The 14,096-nt window shown below is 31.4% G+C and overlaps 1 protein-coding gene across 1 annotated transcript in view; it reads right to left on the reverse strand.

Moving 5' to 3' along the window:
• The window catches only part of LOC148611293 (coiled-coil domain-containing protein 13-like), a 24,936-nt gene extending 12,631 nt beyond the window's left edge, over window positions 1–12,305 (reverse strand). The window contains exons 1-12 of the mRNA XM_088591692.1: window positions 12,172–12,305; window positions 10,519–10,705; window positions 9,661–9,735; window positions 9,036–9,132; window positions 8,080–8,222; window positions 7,663–7,734; window positions 6,702–6,821; window positions 5,638–5,745; window positions 4,635–4,793; window positions 4,198–4,274; window positions 2,611–2,710; window positions 1,624–1,830 (exon numbers count right to left, since the gene is read on the reverse strand). Of these exons, the coding sequence (XP_088447818.1) occupies window positions 1,624–1,830; window positions 2,611–2,710; window positions 4,198–4,274; window positions 4,635–4,793; window positions 5,638–5,745; window positions 6,702–6,821; window positions 7,663–7,734; window positions 8,080–8,222; window positions 9,036–9,132; window positions 9,661–9,735; window positions 10,519–10,692 (1,332 nt within the window). The 5' untranslated portion in view covers window positions 10,693–10,705; window positions 12,172–12,305. The remainder of the gene's footprint in view (window positions 1–1,623; window positions 1,831–2,610; window positions 2,711–4,197; window positions 4,275–4,634; window positions 4,794–5,637; window positions 5,746–6,701; window positions 6,822–7,662; window positions 7,735–8,079; window positions 8,223–9,035; window positions 9,133–9,660; window positions 9,736–10,518; window positions 10,706–12,171) is intronic.
• Window positions 12,306–14,096: the final 1,791 nt, after the last annotated feature.

A 14,096-nucleotide genomic window follows, 5' to 3' on the forward strand; every position in this document is an offset into this window, starting at 1 on the left:
TTTTGTGGAGTCCGAGTTGCTCATTTGCTTTTGTTACTTTGTATGTATGATTTTAGTTACTTCATGTTCTTTGTTGTGTATGTCTGTTTTCCATGTCTGGTCTTTGTCCCTGGATTAAATTATTTTGATCACCACTATAACCTTGGTTCCCTTGATTACTCTTTCTAGAATTTTTTTAAATTTTAAATTTACATGGGAAAAGTCCATATGAAGATTAACTTTCACACACTCTAAGTTTGCTTTCCAAACTTAACAAATCATTTAAAATGTAAGTATTCTACTAGGCTCAAGGAAAGTGGGTTGTTATAAACAACTTTCTCACTCCAAAATTGCACTTGCCCAGGATGACGGGAAAGTGGAATCCTAGAACACTGCCATATAACATTATTTGGGCTGCCTAGCTTTCAAAAACTTAGAACATGACTTTCTCTTTCCTTCCACATGAAAAGTCCAAAGTGGACTTCATTTGAAAAGTATAACAAATAATTCACGATACCTATTGTTAAAATGCAATATATAGACAGGTTGGATTGCACAAAAATTAAATGGGCCTTAACTATGCTTCAGTCCAGATAGATATTTTTTTGTTTTTGGTTTTTATTTGGGGGATGACCAACAAGTGTACATATTGTATTGTAATATGACCCTAAATATCATGGACTACACAGCCAATTGTGCCACATATGATAATCATATGGTGCTCGATTCATATGATAATCATAAGACAATCATATGAAATTGAACATGTATATGATATATATATATGATAGTCATATGATGATCACATGATTCTCATATGGTAATTTTGGCTTAAAAAAATATGACAATCATATGTTTGTGAAAAACATGATTATCATGTGATAATCATGCCATAATCATATGTATACTGAAACATATGATTATAATATGGTGCTTGATTTATATGATAATCATATGATGCAAACCATATGATTCTCATGTGTGGCACATTTGCCTGTGTATTTGCTACTAAAATTCAAATATAATTTAAACATGCTTCATATTCAAACTAATATTTTAACCTATATTTCGTGGTCAATTGCTCTGTCTTAATTTGGTTGAGCATTTCTTTAATAATCTTTCTGAAACTATTGGGTGACAGACATACAAAAGAATGAAAATATTAAAAACTTAATTTTTACGTTTCAGGAATTCAATATAAGATTTTTGCTGATTTACAGTATATGTTTATCATCCAATATTGTAAATGACCTAAGGGATTTTGTATTTAAATAGAGTGAAAACCATTTAACATGTGTATAGAGAATGCTGGTTTACCTCTACATACCGCTGTGTGATTTTATCTTCCAAAGCATGAACTTTAAAATCTACATTTCATGTCAGCTGTTTGATTTCATCCTCCAAAGCATGAACTTTAAAACCTACATTTAATTTCAGCTGTTTGATTTCATCCTCCAAAGCATGAACTCTAAAACCTACATTCAATTTCAGCTGTTAGATTTCATCCTGCAAAGCACAAACTTTTAAACCTACATTTTTTAATAACAGCTGTATGATTTCATCCTCCAGAGCACAGACTTGTAAACCTACACTTAATTTCAGCTCATTAATTTCATTCTCCAGAGCACAGACTTGTAAACCTACATTTAATTTTAGCTGTTTGATTTCATCCTCCAATGCATGGACTTTAGCTTCTTTCTCAGCTACAATCAGCTTTAGTTGTTGAACTATATTATTATCATGTTGTTTCTTCATCTCCATTTGTTTGACTTTCTGCTGATTGTCTTCTTCTGTCATTTTCTTTGTTTCACTAGTCTGTTCTAACATCTTCTGTAACTGGGCTTGCTGTACCTGTAAAATAAATACATGTATCAAGGGCAGATCCAGAGATTAAAAAAGGAGGGATGTGAAAATAAATACATGTATCAAGGGCAGATCCAGAGGTTAAAAAAGGAGGGACCTGTAAAATAAATACATGTATCTGGGGCAGATCTAGAGACTAAATAAGGAGGGACCAGAACACATGGTTACAAATTTTTAACGAAAAAAAAACTTGAGAAAAATATGCATTTTATTATAAAACTTGTGTGAATAATACAATACTAAATAACAAATTTGCTTTACTATTTATTGAACTATGAAGTTACAGCTTGTAATTTTTTATGTCTGGAATCAGTCATATTTTACAATCTATAAACATTTACAAACACCCTTAGTATTGGATATTTTTTGGAAATTGGTAAAAATGAATTTACCCCTTCATAAGATTTCAGGAAATTAATTGGTACTTCAGCTCTACAATAAGTTAGTATACATTCAGGAGAGCAACAAAACTTATTTAGTAAAAAAAAAATTATATAGAAGTCTTGAACTTAATAAATATAATAACCAAAGTTCTTTTTTATAGATGCTATTGTATGCCTCGTACATATAATAGTGTGGTAGAGACAATTTTTTCCACCAACTGACAAATACATTTATTCATAGACCCCCCAAAAAAATGATAAAATTCTTCAATTCTACTAATGTCAAAAGGTTCATGCTTAAAGGGGATACAAAAATTTCAAGTTTTCTTAATCTTTAGAAAGAAACACAACAATGTTGAGGTCTTTAAACAATCTCCATATTTACCATAAGAGCTTCAATCAGTTCATTGTCATGTTCACCTTTCTGTGTCATTGTCTGCACTTGCTGTCGCAACATCTTCACTTCTTTTGATATTACTGTATTTCTATTATCAAAATGTAAAAGTTTTAAGATAACATCGTCTGAATATAGCTGAAATATTGCTGCTCGGACGTTAAACCCCAACAAACAAACAAATATAAGATAACAATTCTAAAAATTTTAACACAGAAGTGTTTTCTAATTATAGAAAAATATTTATTTAACTAACCATATAACCAAAATATCATTAGGGTATTTCTAAATAACAGCATCATGGAGACGCAAGAATAAATAAATGAATAAATAAATAAACAATCAAATTTTAAGTAAAATTGTTGAAAAAAGTATTTTTTTAGACACAAATTATAAAATTTGTTTACAGAATAAATTCAGTGAATGATTAATTAAAAACTGAATTTCCTAACTAAACCTGTTCAGCAGCTGAAATACTCTTAACAGTGTTGTATGAATTTGTAGAATATATCAAAGTTACTGTAAACATACTAATTAGTGGTAAAAAAAAAAGGGATGAAAAATAATTCGAGGGAAATTAATTTGTATCACTATATAACACTATACTCGACGTCACATACAGCACATTTTCGAATTGAAGCGCTACTTTTTAAACCGTCAGGACTTACCACTAGAGTTGTCTCTCTTTTATTTAATCTGAAGATAGTTCGCATATATGCATGACATGTTAGTACCAACGAGTCGCTTATTGGCTTAAATCGTGCGTAACAAATCCTTACAAGAAAATCCCATACTAATATCTGCCATGTTGGTTTCTACGGGACAATTTGTTTACAAACAAAGTTCGTAAGTTCCCGTCGAACTCCGGTGACAATCGTCTGCTTGATCAACTTCTCAGTATTGTACGTTGTTCACGTAAAATAAATCTGAGATATCCGAACTAACGCCGAAATGCACTCTGCGTTCTTCGGTTTTTGGACAAACCATTTAAACGTAAACAACATCTCCTAGCAACCCGATCACTGTAAACATGGCCGACTTTTGACAATGTAAATATTGGGACCTAGAACTAAAATCTCACCGGAATTTAACAATTCAATGTTTAGGGAGAAGCCATTTGGCTAAACGAACGAGCAAGTCATTTAAGACAACTTAAACGACGGTAGGTGACAATAAAGTCGTAGAAAATATTTTTATTCAAATTTTAACAGTATCTTATTTATGTGACGCCGAGTATAATCATTTTTCAAAACTGCAAAAATTGATACCCGAGAATATGTTCACTTGATTTTGGATTCGTGAAAATTAGCAACTGCAAAATATGATATGTATAGAGTAATCTAAATGTCCTTATTGCAAATAAAACCCCATCGAGTACAGGTGCCTATTGCACCCTTGATATTTAAGAAACTGATACATGAAAATGGATGTTTGACCATGATACGTATTAACCCATCATATTTAACTCACTTCTCATTTCCATGAATAGTTTTCAATTATTAGCTGATTATAATTTACACAAAATATGCAGTAAGGATCAGAAACAAAATAAGTGGAAATTTTTGTATAAGTACAAACCTTGTCTTGGCAGCATCAAGTTTCTTTTTTAAACTTTCATGATCAGATTCCAAAGCTTTAAACTCTGATGCTGCTCTCTATAATAAAACACACATTATCTAACTAATTAAATAATAATAGAATAAACAAATTTAAACATTCCAAACTAAAAATGGAATATTCATTATTTTAAATGCTAACAATAATGTAATTCAAAATAGTGAATCATTATTTAACGTGAAATATTTTACTCATGGGCATGTATTTTGTGGTTTGTCAGACTTCCATAACAGTTCATGAGGGTTTGCTATAGTTTATCTAAGTAACCAAACCATAAAACCTCAATAATTTATTGGAATCCTAATCCACTAAATCAGGTGATACTGATGTATGATTTGGATATTTCTAACTCTTCCCTTATCTCCTCAACCCATAAATATAAAACTACCATAAATCACCTCTTGAGCTTCCTTCCTTTCCTTCTCTATCTTCCTCAATTGTTCTCGGTGTCGTTCTTCACCAGTTCTCTTCCTAGCTGATGTGTTCCCCAACATCTCCCTTTCTAAATCAAACTCTTTTGGTTTAGAACTTTCTAGCTTTCCCTTCAACTCTTCAACCTATAAATAACTCAAACTAACACTTCATCTGAGTTTTACCCTCCATTAAATTGTTTCAAACAATCACAATTCAGCTTTTCTAAGATTAAATAATCAGTCAGAATTTGTTTATAATTGTCATGTTCTAGTGCATTGTTGATTTTGTAGTTGAATAATATGTAGTGTAAGTGATGTGTTTTATAGTGTAGTTGAATAATATGTAGTATAAGTGATGTGTTTTTGTAGTGTAGTTGAATATGTAGTGTAAGTGATGTTTTGTAGTGTAGTTGAATAATATGTAGTGTGATGTGTTTTTATAGTGTAGTTGAATAATATGTAGTGTAAGTGAGTGTGTTTTTGTAGTGTAGTTGAATAATACGTAGTGTGTGTAGTTGAATAGTATGTAGTGTAAGTGATGTGTTTTTTATAGTGTAGTTGAACATGTAGTGTAAGTGATGTGTTTTTGTAGTGTAGTTGAATAAAATGTAGTGTGATGTGTTTTTATAGTGTAGTTGAATAATATGTAGTGTAAGTGAATGTGTTTTTGTAGTGTAGTTGAATAATACGTAGTGTGTGTAGTTGAATAATATGTAGTGTAAGTGATGTGTTTTTATAGTGTAGTTGAATATGTAGTGTAAGTGATGTGTTTTTGTAGTGTAGTTGAATAAAATGTAGTGTGATGAGTAAATAGTATTGAACCAGAATTTTACTGTTAGGGTAAATGTCTCATAGGCATTCTAAATCTGTATTTTCCTTTGTTAAGTTTTCAGTAAAATATATGTTTTCACAGCCTTATAAAAATTTCATATAAAATAGAAATATGTTTTTTTTTTTTTACTGACAATCTGCCAAATTTTCTGCCTACCTTTTGTTGGAGACTAATGATTTGTTGAGCACGTCCCCTCCAATTACTCTGTTGGTTCATCAATGACTGTATATTGATGTTATCTCCCCCTAGTTCTTGTTGTAATACCTGTAATACATAGAAATTTCAGTTATTCAAGTACATTTGAATTGGTAGGAACTTTATGTACCAAAAATACATTACACAACTTAAGGTTATAAAGAGTTTTTGGAAAAGAAGCCATAAAATGAATAATTTCACCCTGAGTCAATGTTCAAAGTGTAAGTTGATAGTTACTATTAAATCTTAAGAAATAAGAAATTGTCTGTAAATATATTAAAGTGACCTGTTAAAAAGGTGAAAATTTGAGGAATGCTCTAAAATTAAGAAGCAGGTGAGAAAATTCAAGAATGCCTGATACAGCAAGATACTGGTGATACTAACTTCCAAAATGTAAAAACTTTATTTGGTTTCACTGAAGTCAGTGTCAGAAAGTGTACAAAGTCTTGGAAATATCACACAAGTAAGAGAAATCAGAAAGAACGCAGAAATGTTTAAATTGCCAATTAAATTAAATAACACATTTCTTTGATAAGTAAGAATACCTGATATCAATGATACAACACTGTACTTCAGTAATCAATGATACAACCCTGTACTTCAGTAATCAATGAAACAACCCTGTAATTCAGATATCAATGATACAACCCTGTACTTCAGTAATCAATGACACAACCCTGTACTTCATATATCAATGATACAACCCTGTACTTCAGTAATCAATGACAAAACCCTGTACTTCATATATCAATGATACAACCCTGTACTTCAGTAATCAATGAAACAACCATGTAATTCAGTAATCAATGATACAATCTGGTACTTCAGTAATCAATGATACAACCCTGTACTTCAGTAATCAATGATACAACCCTGTACTTCAGATATCAATGACACAACCCTGTACTTCATTAAACAATGATATAATCCGGTACTTCAGTAATCAATGACACAATACTGTACTTCAGATATCAATGATACATCCCTGTACTTCATAAATCACTGAGAGATCAGAATAATATTACCTTGTGTGCAACTTTAATTTCATTTTTGAGTGTAGAACATTGTATTCTGTACTCAGACATTTTACTCTCAGTCTGTTTCAGTTTATCTTGTATAGCTTTAACATCAACTTCATTTTCTTTCTACAACAAGAAACGTTTTTTTTTTTCCCATTAGGTGCAACAAAATCTAAATTAGTGGTACACAGGTAAAATTACAACATATGTTTTTCATGTTTTGAAAACACCTGAAAAAAAATATGTTTTTCATGTTTATAACCACCATGAAAAATAGATGTTTCTAACCAACGAACCAATTAAATAAAAATCATATGGTATTTATATGTTTTCAATAGTATTTCATATAAGAAAATGGTATGGTTTTCATATGATTTCGATAACACATGACTTCATGTATGTTTAAATTTTAAAATATATGAAAACATATTTTCATAAACACTTCAAAATTTTTCCTGTGTAATTTAATCCTTAAACTTATGGTAGGTAAGCAGGAAGTTCTTCTTTTTTTCCTTTCGTATGATTCTTGCATTTTTCAATTTTTTTGTACTCTATTCCTTTTCCTCTTAGCATGAACGTCAATAAAAAATATCTAGAAGAAATCTTATATCATGGTTCTGATATCCCCACCTACATTAAGCTGTAATTCCATTAAACAGGAAGGTAATTTGTGATCAAGACCAAAGTCCCACTAAAAGTGAGTTAGGGCTGTCAAAGTGGACATATTGGATGATTCTAACATTATATTTTATGAAACTACACATAAAGTTAGTGTTCTTTATTATCAGGACTAAAAGTATGTTATACATTTGAATTGGATCTGTACAGAACAGTATATAGTGACAGAAAGATATCTTTAGCATCATAGAATTTTCAAAATCTGTCCCATTAGCTACAAATTAAAGCCCATAACATTTTCATCACAAAAATGACAGCATCTTTTTTTTTTTTTTTTGAAGAAATTTACCTTTTCATCTAATGAGCTTAAACTGACTGCTGACCCTAACATTGATCTTGTGTCTGCTGGTATATTTGATATCTAAAAATAAAACAAAATTCTGGTTATTTCAAAACACTTCTCTTGAGCAGTAACATCTAAATCTCATACTGTTTTATATGGATTATAATTACAAAGAAACATGTCTTAATGCATACTTAATAAAAACCTGACAAATATTGTAAATTCAGAAATTGACTGCAATAATTTTGTTGCAATTTTGTCCAGAATTTGATTACAATTTTGCCAATTGAAGGTAAAGAAAACCTTGTTAATATAAAAATATCAATCATATGAATTTAAATATGTTGTGATATTAAGTCACATTTTTACCCAATGATTTCTGAATTTAACAATATTTGAAACCAATTATTGCATCATTATTACCTGTTTTTGTAAATCCATACATTTTTTCCCATACTGTTTCACCTTAGTTTTTTCTGAGTGAAGCTCAGCTGTTAGCTCCCTGACTTTCTTTGATAACTCTACAATCTTTGAAGCAGCAGCTTCATTGGTAACTTTACCACCAGCTGAAAAGTACATTGCTAATGACAAAAATGGATAAAAAGTTAAATGTACATAATAAGCTCCTAATTCAATATTATGGTAAATATCAGTTTCCAAGGACTCACTATTGTTGAGCAAACAGAGCAATTTTGAAGAAGTCTGTTCTATTCAATGGTAATATCATTATTTAAAAATATTAACTCAAGTCTATACTGTAAACTGATTTACTTTCACGGGTACTTATTTATGCCGTAAAGAATGTCCATTAAATTGTGCAGCTATTTAATTTCACAGGAAACATGATGTTGAGATGTGTTCGATAATTTAGGATTTACTTTAATACAGCAATTTATTTTCTTGCTCAAGAATTTTACAGTATTAATATTGTAACCTATTTTTACTACCACCTCTAAAGGTCATGTGTAAAAAACACAACTCTCCCAATTACTGTAAGTTTATGAAAAAAGCAACTAAGCTTTTAACTGTACACTTTTAGTTTTTTTTTCTGTCAATCTTACTAGTAGCAGTATTTAAAATTTGGCTTGCACTAAATCTGTATTACATTAATATAACAGATATTAAGGACATCCACATTTCAGGTCCAGAAAATCACAAGATGCATCAGACTGTAGGTCCAGAGATTCACCAGGTCCAACAGACTTTAGTCTCAGAGATTCGCAAGGTCCCCAGACTAGTTTCAGAGATTTACCAGGTCCTCAGACTTTAGTCTCAGAGATTTACCAGGTCCCACAACTTTAGTCTCAGAGATTCACAAGGTCCCCAGACTAGTCTCAGAGATTTACCAGGTCCCCAGACTTTAGGTTCAGCCAAGTTACCTGCTTCATCTTCTTCCCTTTTCTTTTTTAAATTTCTTATTTCAAAATCTTTCTCGCTAAGCAATCTGTAAAGCCTGCCGTTCTCATCTTTCACTTCCTGTAGAAGAAGAATAGGTCTAGTTGTTTAATTTAATTGCAAGTTGTAATACATGGATAGCTATACAACTCTGAAGGCCATTATGACCCAATGAGACAAAACAAGAAATGAATGTATAATTTTATTTTACTACATTAGAAACAATTATAGTGGTAAACCTGAAATTAAGAAGAAATTTTAAATACATGTATACAGTTTTCTGCACATTAGCAGTATGGTACAATAAAGTAAAAAAGAATATGTAAGGAGTATATTTCTCACCTATTTTATACCTACAGTGAACATTGTGATGTGAGAAAGAACAAAAATAATCTTCAATTTTGCCTATTAATCAACAAAATTGTACAATAGTTAATACCAGCACACATTTTGTATCGAGAAATCAGTGTCACATTTATGATTCAATAAATACACAGTAATCTATGATAATACAGTTTTCATCAATATTGCTGTTCTCAACCACAAATACTGGACCACTATAAAACATGTACAGTAAAAAAATAAACTGGACTTAACATTTGAACTTACCCTAATTTGATTATTTAGATGCTGTACTAACTCATCAGAAACATAACCTGATCCTTTTGGTACTGGTTCAGCAAGCTGTGTCAGAGACAATCATATCTGATTAATTAGTAATGGTGTTAACTTTACAGGAAATTTACACAAGAATAAAAGATAAACAAGACATCTGTGAGCCAATGCATACTAGTGATCATCACCCACATCCCAGCTTCTGTGCATGGCCATAATAAAATGGGAGTCAGCAAACAGGAAAATTCCGAAATTAAATTCAACATGGCCTACCTTTATATAAACTGTATGTAAAATTATAAAGAGATTGCGACAAGTAGTTGCAGAGAATGTGGTTACAAAACAAGTGTAATGGATAGACAGACGAGGGTAAAATACTTTAACAGTGTACCACCTCCTATGAAATGGGGTATAATCTGTCTGTGGATACAACAAGGCATATTTATCAATGAACTGACTACCAGTAATATAAATATAGTATAATGTTAATCATTTGAGATTGAAACAGCAAAAGAGAAAAAAATCAATGTAAGTGAATATAATTATAGTTCTGTCTTCTTTAGTATATATCATTGATAAAGTTTACATTGAAAAAAATGTGTCAGAATTCCTTATTTCTACTGATTACTAAAATTGTTTACACTACTGCTATGAAAGAGGAAGTTACATGGTAGTTAGAACTAAGAAAAATTCAATAATAAAATGTAAAAAAAAAAATATCTATATTTAATATATACAGTGTGGAATTACAACCCAGTGTTGGAAAAAGTGTGGTGTATCAAAATAGATTTCTCAACAAATTACATTTACAACTTACAAATAAACTTCGTAATAAAAAATAATCAAATGTACCTTCAAATTCAAATCGTCATCAACACCAAATGCATTTGAGGTTTTAACTATTGATTTTTCTTTCGACTTTTCTTCTTTCTTTTGCTTTCTTCTCTCTAATTTCTTCTGTTGTTGTTCTTGTAAAAGCTGGAACTGTTTCTTTAATGTTTCACTTGTACCTTCCTCCATTACCATAAAAAATGAACATCTGTCACAAAATATTTATATTATGATTGAAAAGGTTTCAACAATGAGGAAAAGAATGTTTACAAGACTTTGTAATTGGTTATAACTTAATATATTAAGGAATCATATGTGCAGTCAATCTTCAAAAATAGAAAAAAATGTATTGGTGTAACATACATTGCACCACTGTATATATATATATATATATTAATGAATCAAAGTGACTGAGAATTTTCATATGTTTATTACTTGATCCATAAAATTTAAAAAAAAAAGATTCACACAAAAATTTACACACTCAGTCATTTTCCCACTGACTGCTAATGAAAGCAAATGGCACTGACACCATCTGCAAAGTACATCTGTATTACGAATCATTTGGAGTTTGTAATTAATTTATCTATTAAATCATTTCAACGCAGAAGTCAACTGCAACTCTTTTGAAACAAATATTCATGATTTTCTTTTATTTACCACCACTTGGAACTTCTAGACAATGTGTTGAAAAAGTCCGAGATACAATGTTTTGTTCACTGGTTTTTTTATAGAAGGCCCATATCTATGTATTTTTTGACACATTCTGATATTTTGTAACAAGCATGTGATGAAATAACACAAAAACCAATAATTATGTTTAAATGACTACAAAAAAGTTTTTTTTTTAAAGTTTATATTGAATCTGAGCATGTAAAAGACTGACACAAACATCATATTTTGTCGGCTGAAGTTTGATAAAATGTCAGACATGGCCTGTCAAAATTTCCGCAGCTTTAATTGTTCTTCAGTTAATAAATTAAAAATTTATTTTTGGTAAGAAAGTACTACCAAATTAGCATATCAAAATGAATTTAAAAAAAAAGACTTTAGAACTATGCAAAGCAATGCACAATCCTTATTGTTTTAATCCTGAATTGACCCAGGGCAAACAGGTTATCAGGATGATACAACTCAATACCAATTTAGTCAGTTTCAAGTCTTATACACCATCTCAGCTGATATAATGAATTAAGCTTTAACAGGCGCGCCGCTGCCGTTAGGCAAAAAAGCTTTCGCCTGCACTTAATTTTGCCTTTTTTTTTTAAATACATCCAGGAGAGGCATAAATGATGCTCTAAAACGCTATCTGCACGGAGCTTCGGGTGGGGGGGCTTTGCCCCCCTGGACCCCCTACCAAGGCTCTGCCCAGACCCCCTGCCGTAATTTTGCCTACACTTCAATTTGGCCTCAGCTACGCGCCTGTTTAAAAATGAGGTGTCAGAGGTAGATTGTTTTTAGAAATGAAATTTTAGAGAGCACGATGAGAGAATGGCGATATCTCATCTAATCTCTTTCCAGGAGGTCATATTCAATTCAATTTCAATTCAATATTACTATTAAATGGACAATTTGGAATGGATTAGATCTATTATTATTATAATCAGGAAATATCTTAAACATTCATGAAGATAGTGGTAAAGGTGTAATAATAATTTGACTTCGGCCCCTTACATGATGAGACTGTTTGAAGGTGGTTCTCGACATCAAAATTACAATTTTTTTCTAGAAAGCATCATTAGCAACAAATATTTCGACCGCCGTAGCTGATAAATACCAACCGTTTTCATTGGACAGGTGGCCTAACAAAAACTCACAATGAATACGATTGGTCAGGATAATTCGATACATAAAGTCCTAAGCCACATAAGGAAATGGAGTTGCTATTTTTCCGGTGAGTTTAACAGAATATTGAATTCAGTGATAATTCGGATTATAATGATTGATCGAATCACAAAACGGTTGAATAATTATCAGAAGGGAAACATTTCATTACTAAAAAAAATATCAGCGAAAAATTCCGTAGCGTCAGTATGATAAAGAGTTATCAAGGGAACCAAGGTTCTAGCGGTAATCAAAAGAATGTAATCCAGGGACAAAGACCAGACATGGAAAACAGACATACACAACAAAGAACATACAGTAACTAAAATTATACATACAAAGTAACAAAAGCAAATGAGCAACTCGGACTCCACTAAAAACTGGGAGCATGGGCCAGGTGCACTGGTAGGGTAACCGTCCTCTAGAAACACCCGCCGAGTTGCTCATAAAAAGTCAAGTCCGGGATAGTCGAAAGAGGAAAGGAAAACTATGACACGTTGAACAAATCAATTTTTATGGCGCAGATGGATACGCCGTAACGATCCACGAGGTCATGATGACTTCTGTAGTAATGACTTCAATCTTGTAGCAACATAACCCTGTTCCAAAAGCCTATTTGTTAGAATTCTAGCGCGATATAAAAAGTCTGGGTAGGTTCGGCAAGCTCTGGCATAACCTGTGAGTTGTAATATGAACACTCCATACGCAGGTGCTGAAGGGATGTTGCTACAGATGAAAGAAAGTTGACAATTCTGAATGAAAAGTCATCACGTTTGTCGTAAAGTTTTGTCAATAGTTTTCCTTTACCGTCGATTTCTAAGTGTATGTCAAGACATGGGGCTGACTTCACAGTGTCTGTAGTATCCTTTATCTCAAGTTCTTTGGTGTAGATGCGATGTACCAAATCCCCGAAATTAGGATTGTTTAAAGATAATACGTCATCTATATAACGGAAACTGAGATTAAAGGATCTAGCTAAACGATATTCTTTCTTTCGGATCAGATCCTCTATAAAATCAGCCTGATAAAAGTGAAGGAAGAGGTCAGCAAGTAGGGGAGCACAATTTGAATGCCGACCGTTTGTTAAAAAATGCGTCCACCACACTGGACAAATATGTTGTCGATTAAAAATTCCAGCATTTTGTAAACATCTTCTTCTGTATAGTTGGAAGACGATTTGGAATTATTTTTTATTTAATTATTTTAAAAAAAAAATATTAATACCAAATACTAAAATGCTAAATATAATACTATAGTCATCCATATTTGTTGCTAGATTTAAATATTTTAATTCAATGAAATGTTTGTTTTGGTCTTTAGTTCCTCAGTTGGGTTTGGGCCATAACCTGTACTACCCACTTTTATTTTGTAGTTTGAAACTTTAATGTTATTTGTTTATAAAGATCGACCAAGTGTCTACAAACTACATACTTGATACAGCAGCTCCGGATATTGATTACGATTAAATGTAATTTCAAAACACTGCGTCTGGTTAATTTCTGACACATAGTGAAAATATTCCAAGAACACAGAAATTTGGTAAACATAGACGGTCCAAATCAGCATCCTAAGAATTCAATTATGTTAAAATCAGGCATTTTAATTTTAAACCATATCGATCTTGTAGGAGACTAATTCGAAAACATGATCCAAAAACAAAAATCCTAATACACAATTAGAACCTAAAGCATTCAACGTGTGGACAAGCTGGTTTTTATCACTATATATATATTTTTTAAATCACAATTTACTCATATTTCATATTTTTCATTTTT

This window comes from Perna viridis, chromosome 7 (assembly GCF_037379345.1).
Source record: "Perna viridis isolate PV_CMFRI_1.1 ecotype Kerala chromosome 7, ASM3737934v1, whole genome shotgun sequence".
Taxonomy (NCBI): Eukaryota; Metazoa; Mollusca; class Bivalvia; order Mytilida; family Mytilidae; genus Perna; species Perna viridis.